The sequence below is a fragment of the Falco cherrug genome, chromosome 1, assembly GCF_023634085.1.
Source record: "Falco cherrug isolate bFalChe1 chromosome 1, bFalChe1.pri, whole genome shotgun sequence".
NCBI classification, from domain to species: domain Eukaryota; kingdom Metazoa; phylum Chordata; class Aves; order Falconiformes; family Falconidae; genus Falco; species Falco cherrug.
In genome coordinates this window covers 73452482-73477274 of record NC_073697.1, presented here as the reverse complement: position 1 = coordinate 73477274, position 24793 = coordinate 73452482, and the positions used below count along the sequence as shown (strand labels likewise).

The 24793-nt window shown below is 41.3% G+C and overlaps 1 protein-coding gene across 2 annotated transcripts in view; it reads left to right on the top strand.

Moving 5' to 3' along the window:
• The window catches only part of BMPR1B (bone morphogenetic protein receptor type 1B), a 253263-nt gene extending 230092 nt beyond the window's left edge, over positions 1-23171 (top strand). For both annotated transcript variants that reach the window (XM_055713051.1, XM_055713058.1), the window contains 9 exons: positions 2114-2216; positions 3172-3274; positions 9471-9567; positions 10366-10504; positions 15684-15876; positions 16315-16612; positions 18930-19105; positions 20492-20622; positions 22877-23171. In XM_055713051.1, coding sequence (XP_055569026.1) covers positions 2114-2216; positions 3172-3274; positions 9471-9567; positions 10366-10504; positions 15684-15876; positions 16315-16612; positions 18930-19105; positions 20492-20622; positions 22877-23002 — 1366 coding nt within the window. In that variant the 3' untranslated portion in view covers positions 23003-23171. The remainder of the gene's footprint in view (positions 1-2113; positions 2217-3171; positions 3275-9470; positions 9568-10365; positions 10505-15683; positions 15877-16314; positions 16613-18929; positions 19106-20491; positions 20623-22876) is intronic.
• The last annotated feature ends 1622 nt before the right edge of the window (positions 23172-24793 follow it).

Below are 24793 nucleotides of genomic sequence, written 5' to 3'. Positions count from 1 at the left end.
GGTAGAGATACTTCTTTCTCTTCAGAAGAGTCACTTCTACCTCTTGCCCACACACCTGAGAAATTTTCGGTAAGATAATGAGTTCTTAGGTTGCATGAAAATGTCTTTATTTTTTTCTTAGAGGTAGAAACAAGTGGTACTAATGCTTATTTTGCTCAGTTTTGCTATTTTTAATTCTCACACTTTTCCTTCATTACCATTGTCTGTAAAGAACGTGATTTATCCTTATTGCTGGAACTTTATAACTTTTTAATTTTGCTCTATCCAATCTAATTATGTTTATCTTTTTAAATTTGAAGTAAAATTTTCAGAGGGACTAAAATGCTTGAGGAGCCTGAATTTAATTCTCAGAAATGAGCTAAGAATCTGAGTCCCATGGCAAGTCAGAAAAAAAGGGAAATAAAACGGGTGACTTTCCTGCTTCTTTTTTCCCATTTGCAAACAATTTCCATTCCCCTGCTTTCCCTTGTTTGTGTGTGGGTTTTTTGCTGGGAACTGTTAGCTACGGAGTTCATTTTTGTGTTTTACTCGATTGCAATTTATTGGTTTGTTGCTCTGTCCCCTGGGTTAAACTTACTCATTACTTTGGATCAAAGGCACCATGCAAACAAATAAAATCTAATCTAATACAATATTCTACTCTAATGGATTCCTTAAAGTCTCTGGTCTTGGCAATCCTATTGTTCCTATCTTTTAAGCTTAAGGAATAAAATCAAGGTGGTTGGTACCCAGAGGGGTTGCTGTCTCCTTTGCCTTACTTGTATGCATAATGTCAAAGAAGGGTAGAAGTCATCGCTTGCTTCTCCAGGAAAGTAATTTGTAACATGCAACTGTTTACTTTTCAAATCCAAAGTCAGTAGCCCACGATAGATTATTATTTGAAGTAATAAGCTTACTGTGGCTAGACCCTGCACCACTAATATAAAAATATGCCACAGCATCTGTTTGACATGATCCTATGCAGCATCTCTCTGTCGTGTAGCTAATACTTACAAATTGTGTTAATCTCTTATACGTGTAACTGTGCCTCTTGTTTCTTACATCTTCATTGCCTTTGCTGCTGTTGCTCTCTCAGACTTTTCTTTCATTCAAGGAGCAAATAATATGAAATTTTGCTATGTTTAAATTTTCTAATCCTTTTTTCTTTTTATTTCCTTGTTTTAACTGAGTTTGGTTCTTCTCTTCTGAAAAATGCTCATTGCAAATCATAACCAGTGTTCTTTTCCTGGAGAAATTAACAGAATGTTTTATTTTTATGTGACTTAAATGTCTTATATTAAAGAGTTTTTCTTTGGTTTTGGATGATCTTCCTTCAAAGAAGCTAATTTGTGTTTCTTACACACGTGACATGCTGAGAAATTAATATACAGCAGTCTCAGTAAAACGTACCCTTTTCGTGCCCTCCTCCCCCTCGTTCCATAGTATTCAGGCATTTGACCTTCATCGAGGAAGGACATTTATCACCAGCACCATCTAGCCATCTGTAAGTATACTTGTCCTCCCTGGTGCATGTTCTTGTAAACGGAAGCATTATGGATCACTTTAGCCTTATAACCCAAGTAAACAGTTATGAAAGGGTTGATGATAACTCAAGGACTCATAGGCAAGAGCGTCACAGTTTGTGGTATGGTTAAAACAGGAATCACAAATCACTCTTAATAATATTTTACATTTAGTGTCTCAAAATGTTACTTTCTTCAGGTCTCCACCCTGGTGCAAATATCCACGCCTTGTTTGAACGCACAAGGCAGACCTGCTGTAGCGTTGATGTTTGTGTTTATATACATCTCCAAAGTCTTGATACACGAATGACCTTAGGCAGAGAATTGACGTGTTTGTTAGTGGGGTTCATAGCTGTGAAATATTGGAAAGGTAAGTGTGTCAGCTCCCAGGCAGAGCCTCCCTTGTGTGTGCAGGAGCTTGTCCACAGTGCTGTCGGCTCTTGGACTGCATTGCGAGAGGTTTTCTGGGCTGCCTGAGCCTTCCAGCCTGCATTAGTGCCTCAGTTTGTTCATGGCAGATTTGCCTTGCAAGGAACAAAGTTTAAGTCTATATTCAGCAGCACTTTTTTCTCCTCAGAGCCTTCTCCTGATTCTTTCTTTCCAACCCTCAGCACTGATGGCTACTGCTTCACCATAATAGAGGAAGATGAGTCCGGTGGACATTTAGTTACCAAGGGATGTCTTGGATTAGAGGGCTCAGACTTCCAGTGTCGGGTAAGCAAGCATTTGCTGCCAGTGTCGCTTGGCTTCTTTTGGTAGCTTTCAGTTGAAGTGCGGTGAACTTTTACAATTATTATGCCCATACTTTTCACTTCTGTTCATTTGGCGGATAGTTACTTCGCATTCATTGCTGAGGGGAGTGCATTTATATCCCCGAATGGTGATATTATAGCTGCTCCTAACCATGACTTAAGTTTTTGGTTTTTGCACTTCTCAGGGGAAGTTTGAATTTAGAGAAATGCAGTCATAATTCCTGAAGTCTCCATGGAAGCTAAAGTTTGTTAGGATGTTATTTGATGGACTGCAGCAACCTTTATATCTTACATGCAGTTGCACCTTGGTTTAGTATTTCTGGTGCCAGAAATTCCCTTCAGGCACAGTGATCACCTGATGGAGAGCAAATCTCACTGCAGGAATGGAAGGGGTATGGGCAAGGGAGCAAGGTGGCTCTAAAGTGTTTGCCTTTCCTAACATTTGCTTAAATTATTTTACATAAGTACAGGAACAGTCTAAGTGTCAAGGTCCATAGAAGGTATTTTACCCAGCTTCCCAAAAGAGCAGAAGCAGCAGCTAAATTAGTCCACACAGTAGTTTCTGTATTATTATGGCTAAATTGTTTTGAATACCCGCGTTAACTTATTTTTGTAATGTAAGTCTAACTGATGGACTTATGTGACCTTCACAGTTCTGTCGTGCACCAACAGAGTGAATCAGTCCCTTCTGCAGCACTAGGGCACCAGCAGAAATACATTAGGGGTGAATTAATCTTTTAATTACCTAGATGAAATGTTGCTGGAAATGCTCTGTGGCAGAAATCCTTACTCCACATGTCCTAGAAATCGGTAACCGACTGCGGTCCAGTTAGCAAGTGCATCTTTCTCAAGTGCCAGAATGACGGTGTGTGTTTACAACACAGATAATTAATTTGCTTTCTGCCAAATTGTTGCAGGACACTCCTATTCCACACCAAAGAAGATCTATTGAATGTTGCACAGGCCAGGATTACTGTAACAAACACCTTCACCCTACGCTGCCACCCCTGAAAAATCGAGGTAAGGCAAAGCAAATCCAGTCCCAAACTGATCTTTTCCTGTTGTTGCTCTTTGTGCCTTAGGATGGGACAAAGCCAAAACCCATGCACTCCCCTTCAGCTGCACCTGATTAGAGAGATGAATTGCATTAAATAGTATCACAGAATTCCTATAGGTCATGTGGGGAGCGGTGCCTTGTCCCGCGGTTGCTGACACTTGCTGTTACTCCAAGTTGCATACACGCAGTGAGTACCAGGTGCAGCAGTCACACAATATTGTCCTAGCACTGACCTGCTGGCTCTCAGACATCATCCCAGAGACTCAGGTCAGTCATGGCAGAGGATGTCTCATGCTGTGTGTGGTTTTAGCCCGATAGTACAATTGAATCCTCTTTCTAGTCCCTGCAACACGCATCGATGTTGTTCATAATTCCCATCTGGGACCGGGTCTCCAGTGGTTAATCATTCAGTTCAAGTTGACTGAAGTCCATTAAGCTTTTCTTTTTTAAAAGACCTGATAATCCAGCACTAGGACAATAACTAGCCACTAAAGCAGATCTTCTGCTTGAAAAATGTAGCTGTAAATAGAATGTAAAATAAGAACTCATGCACTGATTATTTTTTTTTTGTTTTTTATTTGAGAACAAATTAACATGTATTAACTTAGTAGATTCTGGGGCAAGGTTTTAGCTTTTTCGTTCGTTTGTTTGAACTTCACTTTCTGAAAGCTGGTAACACTATTTAGGATGGATGTTGCAGAACACGTTCTGTAGAAATGTATTCCTAAGTAAGTATGAATTCATCCATGATAAACTCTTGGCATTGGCAAGATTTGTGGTGGTCAGCATGGAGTTTTGCCTGCGAGAGTCAGTTCAGGGTTGCAGGAGATTTTGTAACGTGGCGTTCTGAGTTTAAAATCCAGATCAGTGTGTAGGTGCAGTCTTAATTACACAAACATCAGATACCTATGCAGAGGCATGCTCAGAGAAAGCATTCCCTCATGTAAGCTGTTCCCTTCACACCTATGAAATTCTGCACAGATGGGCTGCAGAATCAGGCCTATGGAGAGTAGTATGTAAATATTTCACTGTTTACTAGCAAGCCAATAAGTCAGCGAAACCTCATAAAATTCTGGCTTCCAACATAAGAGTTATGTACTACTGTTTGGTTTTTTTCATTTTAAAAAGTTCTTTGGACTGAGAGAGAAGCTCCAAGAACAAGTCAGTATTTGTTCACACTTACTTAGTATATCAATAAATATCATTTCAGTTTGGAAAACACTGCCTTGATTTCTTCTTGCTGCTGGCTGAGTTTATTCTACATTAAAACTACTTAAGAATACTGAACCAACGCCTAGCACTAAACATCTGCCTTGTTAAGATTGTAGTTATTTGGCAATACTATCTGCTGTTTATACAGAAAGCAATAAAACAAGCTTTTTGTAGTGGCAGAAGTTGTTCGGATCGATGTTGGTTTTGCTCTGTGTGCATATGGGGTAAATAAAGCATCACTTGGGTGCCATGGTGGCAGACCCATTAAACAGCAGAGGGAATATTTGTTGAAAGAAAAATTTCAGAGAGGTGGAACAGGATTCTAGCTGCTCTGTGCAAAGTTGTCTATTTTAGCATGACAAACAGAAGGTGATATATTCATTCCACATATTCGGAAGGCTTTTGTTTGAAATAAACTCTCGCACTACCAGTATCCTGATAGTATATTGTGGAAATACATTTCAGGAGCTGGTTTATTAAATGTGGCTGGACAGGGCTGAAGTCAGCACTGTTATTAAAGCCTTAAGTACATAGGCCATTCTTGGTGTCTATTTTTAGGCCTGTTTGAATTTGTCAGTGCAGCACCCTGGTATGAAAGCTCAGAGAAAAAACATAGTTTACACTGTAGATCCTCACTGCAACCAGGTGCAAATACACGCTGCTGCCAGTGCCCAGTACTATGGCTGTGATCACTGTTTCTATTGGAAACATTTAGATTAGGCTGTGATTGACTAAGTACTGTTAGAATTGTATATTAAATTTAACATAAATTGCAAGTACCAAGAAAGAGAAGATAAACTTAAAAGCAAGCTTCTAGGAACAACCCTCTGACCTCCAGGTTTCCATGAAAAATATGTATCTTCCTCAGCACTGAAAAAAGCAAACAGAAATTTGGCTTCTGATGAACTTATGTCTGGGGTCATATCTCATGGGAAACAGAGTCTAAGGAGAGCATCCAGCTGCAGGTCAGAGGTTGTTGAACTGCAAATTAACCTATGCACCAAGGTAACATCTACAAAGGCAAGCAACTTGTGTTTCTCAAAGTGCTTTTCCAGACCTGGCATGTGCTGGAAAGTGGGTTTTACCCCCCACGCCACCCCCTCCCACCCCCACAAAAAGAAAGGAGGACCATATGCACAAAAGTGGGAGCCAGAAGAATTAGCACTGGTCAAAGCAAGGCTTGTTAAGCAAGATGGAAGAAACAACAGCTAAGCCTAAGTTTTGAGCTCATCTCAGTACAGAACTAGCAGGAGAAAATACCCCAGAGAAACCATGAAGTCCTGATCCCAGCTGTACATCTGTCTTACTAAGGAAATGAGAGTCATAATTGGGTCTCATACAACACCTCTGCTTTAAACAATAAAAGATATTCCTGGAAATCCCAGCAAAAGCACAGGCTGAGACCAGTCAAAAGGAGAAATATGTCTTTACTGATTTAGAGCCTATATAAGCAGAAGTGGTGGTGCCACCGTGTCTGGCTCCCTGCCTGTAGAGCTCATGATGAATGGGCAAGGGAATGATTGGAGGAATGATGGGGTTTGGTGTGTGCACACAGTCTCCACGCCTCAGATTTCACTGCAGTTTTTACTTGGATAACCGTAACATTGTGAACTGGAGGGACCTGGGGAGGGAGGAGAACCTCCTCTCCCTTTGATATGCTGACTTCTCCCTTGAACCTGCTGGGTGGCATTTTCAATGCACTGCTCAGCAAGGTCCTGCGGATGGCAGAGTGAGGGGAGCAAATGGTGGAGGAGGGGAAAAACATGGGAAAATAACTGAGAAGCAGCTTGGTATCATCGAAGACCCTCCTTTTGTTGCCATCTCTCCCTTTCTGTGCTGCTCACCACTGACACCAGCACGCACAACTGTGTTCATACGATATAAAACTGTTAATGTGCTGTTTGCTGGGCCAGCCAAAGTACGTGAAAAAGCTTCCTAAATCTACTGCATGTTTGTTTTGTGCTGCCCCCACCATGCTCCTGGTAATCGCTCACTGCTGCCTCCATGGAAGCTACTGCTTATTCTCATAACCCTGCTGCTTGGCACGTTGCAGTTGCCAAGTAACCTAACATTAAAAAGCACAGCACTGGACTTTTTAAAGGACAGAGTATCTCCATCATGCAAACTGGCACTGACTGGTACCCATGACAGTCTTCACCACAGAGCCCAGGAGCCAGTGATCAAGCAGACTCACAGCTGAGCTGCCCCATCCCTCTGCCTGGTCAAGGAGGTGCCAAAGATGATGCAGGGAGAGGTTGGTTTGTCCTGCTGCTCTATGAGAACAGCATGGGCTGTAGGAGGAGAAAGGAGCTGGTCTCCAGCAGCACCAGCCTGGCTTTTTTCAGCAGAACAAACATTGCTGGTGTAGGAATGGGGGTGTGCTTCTAATCTTGTGTTGTTTGTGCACCAGCGGGTTTATAAAGTCCTCCAGTAAGCAAACAAATGAAATTCTGCCGAAATGCTTCGAAAATGCAGAAAGTATTTGAAAGGTGAAACCATTGCTCACTTATCGTCAGTTTTACCTCTCATCGTACATAGCCAAATAAATATAAAGACATATGGAAGTTATTCTCCTCTCCTGTGAGAGCCAGTTACATCCCATGCAGTGCACAGCAAACCACTGCTAAAGCTATGTTAGCTGACACTGCCAGCATGGGGGACATCACCTGCTGCAAGAGCATAAGCATCGCTGCTGCTGCAGTGCGCATCAGCCACTCCCGGCACAGAGGTCAAGGCATGTTCCTTTCTGTCTTGCACGCTTTCCTTGCACTTGCTTCACATAGTTGCATTTAGGTACCGAAAAATTTTGCTGTGTTAGAGTCCAAAGTTTGTTTGAGAGCTACACGGCTCTTCCAAAATGCCTTCTGGCCTATGGGCAACTCAAACTGCATTTATTTACTTTTCTGAATAGGAGAAGCCCGTTAGAAACATTGAGAACAGGGTTTGGATCACTTAAACCCTAAAAATGCTTGGAATTTCATTCAAGATTTCAGCACCTTTATCATCCCTCTCCCAAATGAACATATGAGGACACACACGCAGGCAGCAGGAACAGTGTGGACGCTTTACAAGTTCAATAATTTTTGCAACATATTGCGTGTGTATGTAAATGCGCAGACTGCCATGGCTTCAATGCCTAGTGTTCAGAAGTATGAGTAAGGGATCTGTATGGCTCCCTCTGCATCTGACATCAGCCTTTGGTACTGCTGAGCCCAAAAGCCCATCTTCCAGGGTGACTTATTCTGTGAAGTGGGAAAACTATAGCTGCGGACAGATACCCAGGTTTCTCGTAGGTGTAAAATCCCTCTGTATGGTCTGCGTGCTCTGTTTATCCTCTCCTCTGCTGATGGGCCGTGACATTTTAAACTGTTACAAACCACATGTTTTAGAGGGAAATGGCTGGCTGAAACAGGCTGCTTAGGAAGCATGAACTGGAGCCCTTAGCCCTGCCGAGCGGTCAGGGTTCCCCAGGGGGCTCTCAGTTTCGGCTCACAGCCCACTCGGAGTGGCAGGCCAGGTAGAAATCTGCTGTGGCAGGGAGAATGATGGGCTCCGGTGTTTTCCTGATAGACATCGTGTCAGTGTCCCCTTTCAAAGGCATTGGCCATGTCTTGAATGTTTACATCGTTAATGCTCCTGGAGCAGGTAATGGGGGGTTAAAACATGACCAGTGTGATCAAAAGGCGTGCTGGTAGGTAATCTCTGTTTGTAGCGGAAAGGGGAAGGAAAAAAATAGTTTGGGGCAAAAAACAGAAGGAGAGTTGGGACCTTTAAAATAAAAGAGCCGGACAGTAAACCAAGAGTCTCTTAGGAATCTGCTTGTCTCATTACCCTTGTAAATCTGAAATGTAATAGTGCCGTTCCAGGATGAGTCGATACGGATAGATTTCTTGTGTTTTATGCTGTGTTGGGCATTAGCATGAAAGATGCAGGACAGCAAGGCTGGAAGGGCTTCAGAAAACATAGTCCTCATTTGCGTTATACCAGATAGCAATTTTGGGAGGGCAGTATGTGCATTTACATTCTGAAATACCATAATTTTGAGAGTTTGGGGGGCAGGGGAGGTTAAAAAAGAATAGTGGTAGGTTTCTTGGTTTTTCAGCAGGGGAGCATGCATGAATGTCAGACTTGCTTGCCAGAGTTGAGAATACAAATTTGGAGATTAATGGTGTACTGTAAAGGAGAATATGGGCCTCCCATGCAAGGATTGACTGAAACGTTTTCATAGTTTTTACATGACGGCATTTTCTACAAGTTATTTAATATATTTAATTTTCAAAGTGTTTTGCAGAATAGCTGCTGGAAGGGTAGTTTTGCCCAGAAGCATAGGAAGGATTTGCTGGCACGCAGGGCTGCTATAGAGCGAATGGAGGAAAAAATTCCTGCTCAGGTGTTTAAAACAGGATCCAAGAGATGGATTATTCTGCAGTGATGGAAATATACTTTCAAAGCCTCTTGTGGCCTGCTTTCTTGGGGGTTGGATGGTCTGCTGTTTCCCCCCCTCCTGGGATAAATGCAATTATTCATTATTTTTTTTATATATTAACGGCTTGATAGGATGCTACTTAAGAAGAGTGATTTAAGATAGAGGCTTTTTTTCTATGTCCTGGCTGGTCACTTAGATTAAGATGCAGAGTTATGGGTCTTAATTGATTTTTCATTTAGAGCCAAACAGGGAATTGCAAATCAAGGCGCTGTTTTGCCTGAGTTAGGGCTGAAAAATCAAATACGCTTTTAGAGGTGCTGGTTCTGCCCTGGTCAGTGGCAGTCAAAAGGAAGGGCACAAAATGTCTGGGGAAACCAGGGGTATTTTGTACAGGACTTCGGTAGAAAAGAAAGGAAATGATCTTGTGCTTGCTGTACTTTTTAAGGCATGTGTGTCTTTTGATAGTGACTTTGTACCACCTCCCTTTCCAAATTTTCCACCTTCCTTGTTTTTAACCCCAGACTTTGCTGAAGGAAACATTCACCACAAGGCCCTGCTGATCTCAGTGACTGTTTGCAGTATACTTCTGGTGCTTATCATCATATTCTGCTACTTCAGGTAAATAAGGAATACTTTACCAGCTTGTTAATGATCCTCCCAACATTTATGTTTTCACAGACTTAGGAATTTGAAAAAACTGAAGTGAACCTTAAGGAAAAGAAGTGAGAAACTGTAATTTTATGATGAGGAAAAACGTGCATTTTATTCATGCTAGCCACAGGTGTGATGTATTTCATATAGCATCTTTTGCCCAACATCCTAGAAAGTCATTCAGGTAGAAGCACAGATTACTCCTTACTGAGTCTGAGAAGGCCACAGGAAAAATTTTATATAGGGTAAATAAACCTGAGGCTTCTAAGTGTGTTTATGTGGTGAAGAACTGATCGTAAAAAAGAGAGGGATAGAGGAATGTAAGTAAATGTATCTAGAATGTTACCATAATCTACATACATTATGTTTAAATAATTTGACATGTTTTTTAAATAGTCCCAGATTCCATGACCTTACCTCCTCTGGCTCCTAAAAGATCCACTGCAGTCAGTAAAATAAAACTGGGTATTTGCTTGGTCTGTGTTTCAAACATATTTTAAGTTTCTGAAAGAAAAATATTTGGTTTCTTTACAAGCTTACACCAAATTGCACGGTCTTTGAGTTTTATAGTGAGAGTTTTGATGCTGAAAACGGTTGCTAAAAATAAAATAGAACATTTTGAGCAGTAAGTCCAGCATATTCCTCGGGGAAGCAGAAGAAGATGTGAGTCTACAAATGAAGCAATGGTGAAGGATGATGTGCGTTATTCATTGCATATGTGTTCATTGTATTCAAAGCTAATTTCACTTTCATGTGAAACGGCAGATACAAACGCCAAGAGACGAGGCCGCACTACAGCATTGGGCTGGAGCAGGATGAGACCTACATTCCCCCGGGAGAGTCCCTGAAGGATTTGATCGAGCAGTCCCAGAGCTCAGGGAGCGGCTCCGGGCTCCCTCTCCTGGTAAGGAAGTAATATTATTTTAATGTAAGTTGAAAAGGAAAGATGAGCAGAGGAACAAAACAAAATGAGGCACAAAAAGTTATATTTATGTGTCCTCAGGGGTTTTTTTACGGTTTTTATTTCTCCCAGAAATTACAAAGATTTAAGCTGGAGAACAGCTGCTCTGGAAGCAGGAGACTTCTTTTCCTGTAGACTAAGCCTTCCTTAGTTTAGATACCATAGCATAAGTACAGGCTAATAGAGCTCACAGAAATACCTTAGGATTTACCCCAGTGTACAGGACAGCATCTGGCCTGCTGATCTTATTTTCTTGCTTTTTATGTGCAACACACCATAGCATTTCAAACACTGACACATCGTCTTTATGTGAAGGGAACTGTAATTTATCAGTCCTGGAAGCTTTTTGTGTGTAGACTTCAGTTTGCATTCAGAAGTTGAGAGCGAATCATTTTTCCTTGTAGTGTGGCAGTCTCAAAGGTTAAAGGCACAGGGATGGAGCTGGTAATTATTTCTGAACCGACTCCAGCACGACCGAGCCCCCCGAGCTCACCTGCTGAAAAGGCAGAAGTTGTGCTTTCTGTGGCAAAACAGCCCTGTTCACCAGGGCTTTTTGTTTCTCAGGGTCACCGTTGTTTTTTAGCACTGAAAAAAAAAGGCCAGGTTACTTATTTAAAGTACTGCCTCTGAGAAAATTAATTAGAGTTCATTTTTCAGAGATGATCTGTCCCTCCTGTCGGCCAAACCTATTAGTTTGTAGTGATCCTATTACTGTAGATGTTGTCTGGTTTCCAAGTACTATGTACTATCTATCTGGTTTTTGCCCACACATCTTTTTTCTGCACCCTAAAGAAGAAATAAAATGGGAAGTTTTATAATTCCTTAAAATGAAGCAATAGGATGAGTGGCTGGTGAAAATCTGACTAAACTCGATTTGTTCTGTCAGGAAAAAGTTCTTAGAGTCCCATTTAAATAAAGTTCTGGGGTTTTTTTAAGTCCCATTTTCTGACAATTAACATAACTGCTGAGAAGAAAAGCCAAGCTGGCAAGTGGGTGCTGTGACTCGTGCTGGGCATGGAAAACCTGCAGTAGTTTTCTCTGTTGAGAGAAACTCCATCATTTTGGTCTACGCTTTAAGAAAGCTGTCATTTATTTCCCATGCCAGTGTCCCTCTAGTAGTCATGGAAAGGAAGGGATTATGCTTACGATTTAGAAGCATTCCTAATGAGTGCTTCCAATTGAATTAATTGTGAGGGATTCTTGCTTTTTTTGCTTTGTTTTTTGGGGGGTTTTTTTGCATAACATCTGCCATGTCAAGTTCTTGGTCTGCATTTGGTGCTCCTACCTGTCAGAGTGATAGAAATAATACAATAATTTAGAGAAAACACAAGGAACTTGGTTGTTCTTCTCTGAGAGGATGTGTTTCCAGCAGCCCACGTGGGCAGCAGGTGCCCTGGGGCACCTCATAGCAGTGCATGGCTCCATACTTCATCCCAGGATGCCCTTGAGACAGTAAAGCTGGAGCAATGCTGGTTGTGACCATTTTGCTTTATGCCTTCCTCTGTCTCTGTGAGCTGGTTGAAGATGGGAGCTATGGTCTTCCTGGTGTCTCCAGGTCTGTTCTTGCGGCGGACAGAAAAACTGACTTCTGCTAATTAACTGCTGTAATGGCCAAGGTGGCATCCCAGCTGGTCATTGCTCAGTAGCTCTCAGAGCTGTGCCAGTCCTCTCTGAAACAGAATCCATCCCCTCTTCTGCCAGTCCTCCTCTCTCCTCTCTCAAGCCTAGAGACTTTGGAGCCACTTCCTGAAGGCACTCTTTTCCCTTCTCTGTTTGCCTATGAAAATGCATACATTTTCCCCTCAGACTTTCCCCTTGAGTAGTGATTTTCTGTGGAAGAGAAGAAAAACGAGAGCTATAATGAATCTTGTGCTTGGTAATAGATGTTTACTGCATTTCCCTGACAGCTACAACCACTACAGCCTCACTAGAAATGCACAGATTAATTCCTCTGGGCCCATGTCTAAAACAAGTATATAGAAAGTGCCTGGTAATGCTGTAGACTTTATTGTGGAAGAGCTTCATTTTAACTCTATTATTTCTTACTCAAAGACTGAAACATCCAAAGTTATTATTTCAGGAAAGTAAGATGCATATTTATTACAAAATGTCACTTTATGCTAAACAGTAATGTATTCCTTCTGTGCAGAACATTTATTCTAATGACTACAAATATGATACCAAAAACAAGCTTTAACCGAGTTTTTATCAATGCTTTGACATTCAAGTTTTCTTTCTCCTGACCTGTCCATGGCTCTGACAGAAAGGTTTGCTGCAGGTCAAATGCTGCCAATCAAATTTTAAACCAGGAAGTTGTAAATAAAAGCTTTGAGCCAACAAACCGGGGTGCACAGTCAAGTCCGCGCAGGCAAGACCCCCCTTGGCCTTGGCACAGCAAGGAGTGTAGGCAAAGCTGTTGCCCCTGTGGATCCATATGCAAAATCAGGGAAGGAAATTAGACATTAGGGACATTTATTTCAGTGGTCTGTGTGAAGAGTTTGCTGAATTACAGTTTGGTCTCTACCTTTTCGTGTATTTTTTTCCTTATTCCTCTTCCAATGTATTTTGCTTTTCAATGGACTGTATCCCAGCCGTAAGTATGCAGTTCTCTGTTCAAAATACTAAAGTTACGAAAGGTTGGTTTGTTTGAATTTTCATCTGCAGTAGCTGAGTGCATTTAGCTGAACATCAGAAAAATAGAACGCAGAAAGTAGAAATAATTGGTAATTGGATTGATTCCAGTCAGGGAGAGGAAGCAGGTCCATGTAACCTTACCTGGCTGCTCACAGAGATCAAGCAGCAAAATACACAGATTTGAAAATTTTAAAAAAAACAACCCCATTCAGTGTAAATAATTCACATGAATGCATCATTCAGCATGTTTGTGAAGTCAGTTCATCCAGCAATTTTGGTTAACTGATTTATTTTAGAAATCATGATCAATTTATGATTCAAGAAAGGGCTAGATTCCTTAAAATAAATCATTCATAGGAAATTGCTTGACCAGTTCTAGCAAGAGGAAACCAGGTTAAGGTCCTTCACATAGTATTCTGCCACCTGAAAACACATAAAGAAATGTGTTTTTCATTTTCTTAATCTAATTTAATAAGGAACTTTTCATCATTAAGTATTGTAATTCCACATACTTTATGATGCCGTTACATATATTTACAGAAATGAAGTTATTTGCTATAACTGCATTACTGTTCAGGATGCATTTTTAAAATGGGTGAAATAGAAAGCAACAATGCTAAAATGACATTACAAAATGTTACAGCAAAAATCCAATGTAATACAACTATTGTTCAATCACTATACGAGGGTATAAAAGAGAATAAGTCAATTTTAAAAGGTAGGGCTGATCTCTGTTGTTGGCTTTCACTGATGCTAATAAAAAATGATGGCACTGAAGCCATCATCTTGGAAGTCTAATACATTGGAGGGCTGAAAAAATGGAATTTGGTTTAAATGACAGAAGAAAGCTAGGACTTTTGAACTAGCTTTGCATAAATGCCACTCTGTGTTTTTCTTCTTTAAATTGTCTGATAATGAAACCCAGTAATTTATTTACAAAACAAATTACAATAGACTTTACCTAATAGGTTTTGAGTTCATCTTTGGACATACCTTCATGCTGCAGTGGGGTTGTGGCAGTCCTGCTCTGCATTACTAAACTAGTAGTTTCCACTGAACCTCCCAAGGATAACAAAGGAAACAAATGATTTTAAAATCAAGTTTTGATCATGTCTGTCAGGCAAGATCACAAAAATATTTGGGATTAAAGGAAATGTATATGATTCATAGAAATTCAGACAGTGCACACTTGCTCTAGTAAACTGCTAGAAATTTGTATATGGATGGTGGCAAAACCAAGAGACGCTGGATTTGCCCTTGTCCAGATTTTTCCAGTTGCTTGGGCCAGATAAAAACTCCTTGAAGTGGAGGCTGTAAGTTACTTTCCTGCAAAATCTGGTGAGATCCCTACTAAACCAAAAATCATTCAGCTGTGGATTGAACTGGCCATACTGGAGCACAAGAGCGTGACATGTTAATCTCCTTTTACAGGGTGAGGCTGAGTCAGCCCTGACCACCAGTGGGTTTTGTTGCAACATCTACTTGAGTTTTCATTTGTGAACTTCTAGAAATATGTCATCCGCAGGCACGCTCCAATCCTATCAGAATATATTAACCTCCATTTGTCCAAGATTTTTTGTAGTCATAAAAGGTTGTTAAATGTAGAATCAGTCCATCTGCTACGTGAGGTCTGCCATCCTTATGAAGGGTATCTCTGCAATGCTGCCAAGTACATTGATCTTATGCTACAGCTGCACAAATGGATTGACTTTTGCATCAGTTCACAGTACAGCCACTGGCAAAGCTGGTACAGACACTAGAAAGGGCAGATTTAAATCTCTCCTGTCATATCTTTAGAAAAAAAAAAAATCTTACTTTTGATTACTATGTAATGATGATTATTAATATTAATGTAAGCACGTGGGTTCTAACTGTGTAAGTAGTGGTTGAGGTTCCTAACGCTGAATTTGTTCTGAAATCATTATGCATAGGATTTTCAAGGAAGGTGATAGGAGGCTGCTGTCAGTAATTTTGCTAGGTTTGGAGGGCTGCTATGCTTTTGGCTTTTGTGAGCCCTAGCCTTGAGTCTCAACGGCTTTGAGCATGTAACAAATATCCCCATTTTAATTAAAAATGTGTTACCTACCCCTTTGGAATTTGATTTGGGTTGGAGTGGCTGGGAGTGTTTTCTGTCAAAGCTCTTCCAAAAATGACAAAAAAAATTTCCACAAAATGGCAGTCTCCTACAAGAAAATAAAAATGCCAGTCCTTGTAGCCAAATGTTTCCTTCAACAGACTGATTTACTTTCCTGAGAGGCAACGGTGCATTTTGGGAGTGTATGGAAAGGCTTCTTCACAGTAGCAGGAATGGTCTCAGCAGCACTGCGTCCTGGGGGCAACGGGGAGCATCCACATTGTGGAGCTTTGCTGAAATCCATGTTGCAATGGCTCTGTATTCCCCTTTCACCAGGCTTGCTGCACAGGAGGGAGGTGAACGCAGAAGGTTTCTGTGGAGGAAGCTGTAACCACCCATTTTGGCATTTCACAGGTTCAAAGGACTATTGCAAAACAGATTCAGATGGTAAAGCAGATTGGGAAAGGTCGCTACGGAGAAGTCTGGATGGGAAAGTGGCGTGGTGAAAAGGTAGCGGTGAAAGTGTTTTTTACCACGGAGGAGGCCAGCTGGTTCAGAGAAACAGAAATCTACCAGACTGTCCTGATGAGACACGAAAATATCCTTGGTGAGTGAAATTAAAAAGAGTTGTTTGGTAGTATGCAGTTTAAGTTTAATAATTTTTATTTGCTGTTGTCTGATGCCCTTTCCTATGTGCTTTGTTACCTGCTGTGCTTTGCAATTAGCCACCCAGCATGTTTCAGAAGACAGATGTTTCAAGAATTACTGAAACATAAATAAAAGTTCAAAAATAATGAGGTTTGGGGACTGTTACTCCAAAGACCACATGTCTGTTTCTGCCACCTGTATTTCCATATCTGGGCTTTCTGAAAATATGTTAAAGGCTATGAGGTGAGGCATAGTTGCATGGAAGGAAGATGAAAGAAATCCAATATATTAATAAAATAAAAATATTGAAGTGGCTGACAGTCCAGAGTTCTGAGCAGTCAAGAAAAGCCATGAGAAATATTAACTTGAAAGTCTCTTTTTTTTTTTTTTTTTGCAGGATTCATTGCTGCAGACATTAAAGGTACAGGATCTTGGACCCAGCTGTATCTCATCACTGACTACCATGAGAATGGCTCACTTTATGATTATCTAAAATCTACTACCTTGGACACAAAAGCTATGCTAAAACTGGCTTACTCCTCTGTTAGTGGCTTGTGCCACCTGCACACTGAGATCTTCAGTACTCAGGGCAAACCTGCTATTGCCCACCGTGACCTAAAAAGTAAGAATATCCTGGTGAAAAAGAATGGTACCTGCTGTATAGCAGATTTGGGCTTGGCTGTTAAATTTATCAGGTGAGTAGAAGTAGGGAAGGTGAGAAGAGGTTGGTAAATCAGATGCAGACGCTGGTTTAATTGTCTGAGCAAGTGTGCGTGTGTGAGTAAGCATCTGCAGTGTATGTGTGCCTACCTTTCAGGTTATGCTCACCTGTATGTGAGGTGGGGATACCTGTGTGGGTGAGAATGTCACATAAACACATAATGCAGGTGTATAAATAGTCACTTTTTAATTACTGAGCACATTAATTGCATTTGCGTAAAGGTTCTGTTTCCCTCACTTAGCCTTCAGTAGCAACCTGACTATTGCTACCACATGCTAAAAGGACGTAGCGCTGATAGGTTGAAGTCATGTCTGTAAACTTGTCACTGAAGCTTTCAGCTTGTCTGATCCAAGATAATTCACTCACAACCTATATAGAAAAATACTAATCATTTGCACAAGTTACTAATTGGGATTTATTGAAAAGCACCCCATTTGTGCTGTCTTTTGTTTCATTTCCTACAAATCAAATTGCGAAAGTATAGATTTGATTTTTTAAATGGCTTTTAAATTTGATTTTTAAAAAATGGTTGTGTGCTTAAACAGCTCAGAAAGAGCAGACAAGTAGGACTTATTCACTCCTGGGATTCATAAAGGATTCACTGCTGTCTGACATCTCTGTTCAAAAGGAGCTTGAGTTCTTGGCAGTGGTCCTGGTGGTGGAGACGTGTGTTACGGAGTCTCTGATTTTTCTGTGCACAGAAACATGGCCGTAGACCGAAGGTTTCAGTTTCAGAAGTCAGCTTTGAAACCGTGCGCTCCCTGAAGTATCAAAAACAATTTTAAGAATTCTGTACAAATCTTGAACTGAAGTTGTTCAGTGTAAGGAAAGGCTGGGTTTATGTGCTTTTCCCACCATTCACTTATCTGCCAGGTTTTTGGCGAGGCTTTTCCTTTATGAACCTGACCTTTCTTTAGGAGATGGGAAAGGAATATTTTTACTTTGAGGAACAGGGGCCTAGAAAACAACAACTTGGAAATACACAGTTCACTGTAAAAGTTTTAGGGAAGAAGTTCAGTCTTTGCAGGTGTGCCTTGCCTGACAAGTACAGAGCAGCACACTGCTTAGGTATGAACAGCGAAGAACTAGGAGCTACCAAGTGTTACTATAAAAGAAGGTGAAATATAAATTTATTACAGTCCAAATGAAATTTGTCTTACTTACTCTGCTTGTTTTCATACCAAATCATTCCTTAGACAGCATTTCTCAACCAGGAACAAAAAAAAAGAGTTGAAAGGGCTGTGCTCTGCTGAAGCTAATGAGTTTAGTAAAGTTCTCTGTATTTCTTAGTTTATTCGAAATATTGCAGGGTGGTGCAGGTCACTAGGTTTATGTTACATTCTTGGAGGTATACAGAAATGCGTATGTATAATTTAATGACTCTGTAGGTGACTGGTGATATCAGGCTCAGCTTTTTTTGTCATTTATATAACAGTAGGTGAAAAAAAATGCTGTAGGTGAAGAAAATTACAGAAGTTTTATAGTTATTCTGTGAGATTTTGTTGTATCCATCATGTTTAATATATGTTTTGAAGGTGATAAAGGGAAACGGACCTTTTGAAGCAAACCATAATATATATCATATATTAAACTTTTAATGAATGTTAAAATTGATACAGCTGAATCTGAGTTAATCAGAAAAAAAAAGTCACATAATTAATGGGAATTTGCTTCCTGTTAGACATACATTGTCTCTTCTGGTCAACCTGTGAAGTGTGACACATTTGGTTAGTTTTTTTCACACATTTATATCTGTGTTTGCCATCTTGATGTGTAATGGTTGGGAGAGATCAAACACAATGCATGCAGGAAAAGTTGTTAAGACTTGTCTTTGCAGATCTGATTTGCTGTAGCTAAGTGATTCTGCCCCAGCTATTTAGTGTCCTCCATTAATTGCTAAGACTAAAGCATTAGGTGGTAGAGTATGCTGGAAAAACAGCATTTAATGAAGATTTGATTGTTATCACCAGCCTTATTGCTCAGGCTAATGCTAATGAAATCTCACAAAAGTTACAGCATCCCTGTTGAGTCATCTCCATTGTGGTTCTTCATTGGAATACTTACCATAGCCTCAGGCGGCTCAGCCTTCTAAGGAGGGTTGCCTTCACACTAAGAGGCTTTCCGTGTACGAATTGTTCCATTAAGATTATGCATTACTTTTGACCTTGTTTGAGAGTGGATGTGGTATGAATCTACTACTTGTCCCATCTAAATTGCTTTCTCTTCAAGACACGTAATTGCATGTTTGATGCCCTTTTTTCCTCTTCTCTCTTTTTTTTTTTTTTTTCTAGTGATACAAACGAGGTAGACATACCTCCAAATACCCGTGTAGGAACAAAACGCTATATGCCTCCTGAGGTGCTGGATGAAAGCTTGAACAGAAATCACTTTCAGTCATACATCATGGCTGATATGTACAGTTTTGGACTCATCCTTTGGGAGATAGCAAGGAGATGTGTTTCAGGAGGTAAAGGGTTGGGAGATTGCTTTTAATTGTGTCAGTGAAACCCATTTATAATCCAAATCTGGCATTACATCCTTTTCTCTGGGTAATTGCTTTTACTGTAATAAACAAAGGTGGATAAACAATACAGGTAACTCTTAATACCTATTCTCTTCCTGAAACTTCTTTTAAAGCATCAGTCAGTGCTAGTTCAACAGCGAAGATTTAGACTGTGTTTTAATGGCTCGTTTGAAAGCAGTGGACGCCTACATTGAAGAAGGTGTATGGAACATATTTGGGGGCCTTTTCCAATCATGACACATTTCTTCTGGTCTGGGGGTATTCAGCTAATTTAGCAGAAAGAAAATAGGGATTTATTTGTTTTGTTAGAATTTAATAGAAGGAGGAGGACGAACAACGTGGAGGTATGCTGTGCCACTATTTAAAATAAATAATCTGTTTACAGGACAAGTAAAAAAAAAATAATAGAGGGAAGTGGCACTTGTTACATCATTGTCACACCAGTGATGTGCTTCATTTCCTTCTGATACCAGGCATTCAAATGTGGGGACAGCAAAGATAAGTCAGTGCAGCCAGCTGCAGACTTGGGACATAGATCCATCCTTGTGTGTGTAGGCTATGTGTACTTTCTGCACATAGAGTTCAGTGTAGTGCAGAAATGATGGGTGTCATTACCTCTATTTTGCCACTGAGGAAAGTTAAATGCAGAGAAATAACTTGGCAGCAGTTACTTATCAGATTGGTGGCAAGTGAGAGTAGAGCACGTCTCTCTCGGGTCTATCCTACCTTCACCAGACTTTATGGATCTTTAAAGCCTGCAGTATTGTGCTGCATGCTCACTCTGTGCTTTCCCTAGAGGAGCTGAATTTCACTGATGAGCAACATGATCCCTGTGTTTACAAACTGGTAAAGTGTATTGCAATGATGTGATGTCAATCTGTAATATTTTTGCCATCATCGCTGTGCACAAAGAATGGTGCCTTGCCATGTTCTGAAAAGGCACAGAAATGCCCTTTAATATATATCAGGTCCACTGATAAGAGAGAGAGACCTAATTCAAGGTTAATTCCCTGCCAAATTACTCTAATACGGGCTCTATGCTACTAGTTTTTTCTGTGATCACTTACTGGAGATTGCTGGACTGGACAGCAGTGGTAGAAACTGTCTTGCTTGGCCAGTAGCTGTGCTTTCTGATTAGGACACCTGGCCAGTCTTTACAGGGCAGTGGTTACATTGGAACTTGTCTGTGGAATAAACTTCTAGGGCAGGGGAGTCCTGTTAAGAAGTACGTCTGTTAAACAGTATGGCCAATCTGTTACAAAATGGGAGGGGAACAGGGTAGTGGGAGTTGTCTTCTGCAAGTGACAGGCAACTAATTGCTTCTTCCAGGAATAGTTGAGGAATACCAGCTTCCGTACCACGACCTTGTGCCCAGTGACCCCTCGTACGAGGACATGCGGGAGATTGTGTGCATCAAGAGACTGCGCCCTTCCTTTCCCAACAGATGGAGCAGTGATGAGGTATCGTCCCCCTTAAAATGCAGCTTGTGTTTTTTAATCAGAGTGAGTGAGTGAGGTTGACCTAATTCTGCATCATTTTGAGTGAGGCGGAGCTTTACTACTGGTGCTAGCACCAGTCCTAGTGTAACAGGGCTTGGGAAAGAGCCCAGCCCTCTGCAGGTTTCGGAGCCATGGGGGCCATAGGCTGCGATACTTGCAAGTGGGTTCCTTGTGTGCTGTTTACCAGATCCCACAGTGATAGCAGGCTGTGCTCAGACCTTCTTAGTCTCTTTTCCTCTTGCACTCATTTTGCGTTCTGCTCCCAGCATTAATAGCATTAAATCATTGGCTAGGCAAAAATTTTGAAAGAGAAATTATTTTGTAGCGTACAGTGTAGCGGCAGCGTCCTTGGTGTACCAGCAGCTGCTTCAGCAAGTACTGATGTGTGGGGCTGCAATTCCAGCTTTTTTCCTTTTTATTTTTTAAAGAGGGAGAAATCTCCCATCTCTTTGAAATGGAATGAGCATACAGCTTTTCTGTGATGACAGGTGTGCATGACTTTACCATGATTTTACACTAACATGAGCTTACGATAATAGTTTCACTCTTACGGTATTGATATGCAATAGTACTGACCACAGTAGCTGGGCTGCCCTAGGGGCATTGATCATTCACCCCTTTACATCTTACAGAAAGCAGTGCTCACGTACCTCTTCATGTTTTAGCAAAGAGGGCTACAGATGTGGCCTTTTGGAGTAGATGTAGGACCCAGAAAATGCTTTCCAGAATAAAATGAGAAGGTTGAGAGAGCTGGGGAAGAATCTCGACTCTCTCTGCTGAGCATCTGTAACAAAGCAAAGTTGTGCTCATGAGAATGAGATCGAAGATGAACGGTTGAGGTACCACAGGAAAACCTGCTGACTGCTCTCAAGATGCTATAGAGGAGAGGTCATTAATCATGTTAATTGGTACAGTTTAATGTTGTTCAGTTTTCTACAGGCACAGAAGACAACTGCCGTTTGGGAGTAGCAGTGTGTAGATGAATATTCTGCAGATAGATGAAAGATTTAAGTGGCATGAGATGTAGGCAGTTTGGGAATGTGAGGGAAAATAAAACCACCTCCCTGGAAGGCTTGAGGACTCGTGCCACAGCCAGTGTGGGAAGATCTAACCAAGACTCAGCTGCCTCATCCTCTCCCTAGCCAAATCCCTCTGAGCCTGCAGTCCAGGAATGGGAACACCAGAGGACATGCTGTTAGTATCGATCCCAGCAAGGGCTTGTGTGAGGTGGCACACAGTGTGTGTTTGGTCTGCTACCACACATATCGAAGATTGGGGAGGCTTGTCGAAAAAACTGTACTTGATTAATTGGCTAGCCTCATCCAGGCATTCTGGTGATGAGAGGCAAACTTGTTAGTGCATAAAACCTGTGTATCATCGAAGTGTCTTTATAAAAATCTGCATTAATCTGAAATGTATTAGGCTGCTCTGGGCACTAAGCCTTACAGGGTCTGCACTGCTTCTGGGCCAGGAGCCTCATGAAAAAAGGGAGCAAGTTGGATGAGGTGGAAAACTTGTGTTTTCCTACTGTAGCAAGCAAATCTCCAGGCAGCGTCAATCTGTAGGCTGACGGGGTCATCACCCAGCTATGGTGGCTTATGTGGTGCTTTATGTTTGGAAGCAGGTGGTAGACGCAGGACAGGGATGTATGCTCCTTTTCCAGGATGTCAAAGGCAATGCTGAGGTGCTGCCAGCAAGAGAATTGTTGCTGGGAGCCAGACAAGGGTCTGGCTCTGTTTTGGAAGCGAGACAGGGCAGAGCCAAGCCAGGTGCTCGCAGGTGGCTTTCCAGCAAGGGTGTCCGGGAGGGAGCCATGAGTGCATGCTCCCACTGGGCTGTATCCTGGGGGCTGGTCACTGGCTGAGGAAAACAAATTCCACTGAATTTGTAAAGCGAAGGGCTCGCTGTACAGAGCCATGCTTTTGCAGGTCAGGCTGCCTGAGTTTGGGGAAGGGGAAATAAGAAAAGTGCTTTTGTGGTATTGAAAAAAAAAAAAAGCATACAGCCAAGTCTAGACTATAACTTGTCATAAATTATAAAAATAATTGCCATGTTTGGAGAACTCTCAACAATATACAGAAAACAAAAGCTGTTGAACCAGGTACCAGTAGTACCAGGCAGCATGCTATCTTTTTTTGTCTTCCCTTAGAAAAGACCTTATCTCTTCAGTTTCCTTCCACTGACACAGGTGGGACTTTCCCGTTTCTCTCTGCAGTGCCTACGGCAGATGGGGAAACTCATGATGGAGTGCTGGGCTCACAACCCTGCCTCCCGCCTCACAGCCCTGAGGGTCAAGAAAACACTTGCCAAAATGTCAGAATCGCAGGACATTAAACTCTGACTCAGCCGGAGGCAGCTCTTGTGAAGGCCCATGGAAACGGACTTTCTTGTGCAGGCAGAAGTCCTGAAGAGGTATTGAAATTCTTTGCTAATAAGTACCTTGAATGCAGTCATGCTTAAGAGCAGCTGTAAGTTTGTTTGACAACTTTTGAGGAGACTATCCTTTGCGAAAATCAGCTGAATTTTGACATACAAGATTGGAAGAGGCTTCTCTGCCCTTGTTTACACAGGGAAATACAGTTTTAGTAACTGGTTAAAGATTATGCATGTTGCTTTCCATGAAAGCCACTTATTATTTTATTATTATTATTGTTATTATTATTATTTTGATTGTTTAAAAAAGATACTGCTTTAAATTTTATGAAAATAAAACTTTTGGTTAGAAGTAAAAAAGATGTATATTGTTACATTAAAAAAATTGGAGGAAACGGTGCTGAAAATGAAAGTAAAGCAACTTTTTCATTTATAAAGAGACTATTGCACTCCAGTGTTTAACAAAAAAGGTGAGTGGGTCTGTGCAGCTCAGAGGACCTGTAATGGAAACTGTCTTAAAAGTCTCCTACCTGCGGAGATGACTTCCCATAGCCCTGCGCATGCAAGCAGTTCTCACAGTACAGAGATGGAGCCCAGTTACATCTCTGCCATCATCAGCACGGGCAGCTGGGTTCCTGTGGGTGGCCTGTTGCAGGGGATGTCATGCTTCATTTCAGATAATTGGGAGACATATGAATATAGTTTGGTGTGACTTGTTTGAAGAAGCTCTTCATGTTTCCAGGAAATCTGATGGATATATGGTACCAGCATGGTAAACAAGTGCCCCTTTTCTTGGCGCTTTTTTTTTTTTTCTTTTCTTCTTTCTTTTCCCCCACTGCAAAATAAAGTATTTTGTGTGTGAGTGGAACTTAAGTACATATTTGGATCCACTGGTGAATTTGAAACTGCTGTGACCTACATACACAACTGTTGGGCAAGAGGAAATTCCTTGTGAGAAAAAATTAACTTGTTCTTTCATCCGTGTAAAGGTGAGCCATCCATCTACAACTGCAGCTGGAAAAAAACCCTAATCTGTTTTCCTTTATTTAAGGAAAAGTGAAAAACCTCAAAATTTCCGATTTTTTGGGGTGGCAATCTTTTTTTTTTATTTTTAAGATAAGGAGACCTGATGCCTCCTGTCTGACAGGGAAGGAGCATGGGGCTTGGGTGGGCGATGAGAGCTGGGCAACACAGCCAGCAGTGGGCGGGTGCCTCCAGCAGTTCTCCCACTGCAGTGAGGCCGCACAAATCAAACCATTTGGCTCAAGCTTCATCTGCCTTACTATTTCAGGTGGCCTTCCAGCAGCCTCCATGCCTCTGGGAGCCACTACGCAGTAGTAACAGACTCCTCCTACAAGCCGGGGCTGTGTGGCATTGTGGTTCCCAGCAAGAAGAGCTTTTAGGGGAGAGGAGCAATGGGAGAAATATTTACTGTTTTTCCTCATTCCTTCTTCCCAGGGCTGCAGCAGTTGCTGCAACGTTAATGCTACAGAAGGGGAAATAAGAGGTGAAATGTTCCCTGTGAATTATTTTCTTTGGAAAGGTCTCTGTTCTTCATCAGATTATCAAAGCTGAGCTGTATGGGAGTTACCATTTTACCCTTCTTTACCCTTCTTTGATTTTTTAAAACTTTTTTCTCTGTCTACGTCCTGTTTCACTATATGGTGTTCAGTTTAATTTTGAAATAAGTCCTTACTAATGGTGCTTTGATTATGCTAAGCCTATTTCAGAACTGAAATAATTGCCATGCTGGATTTAG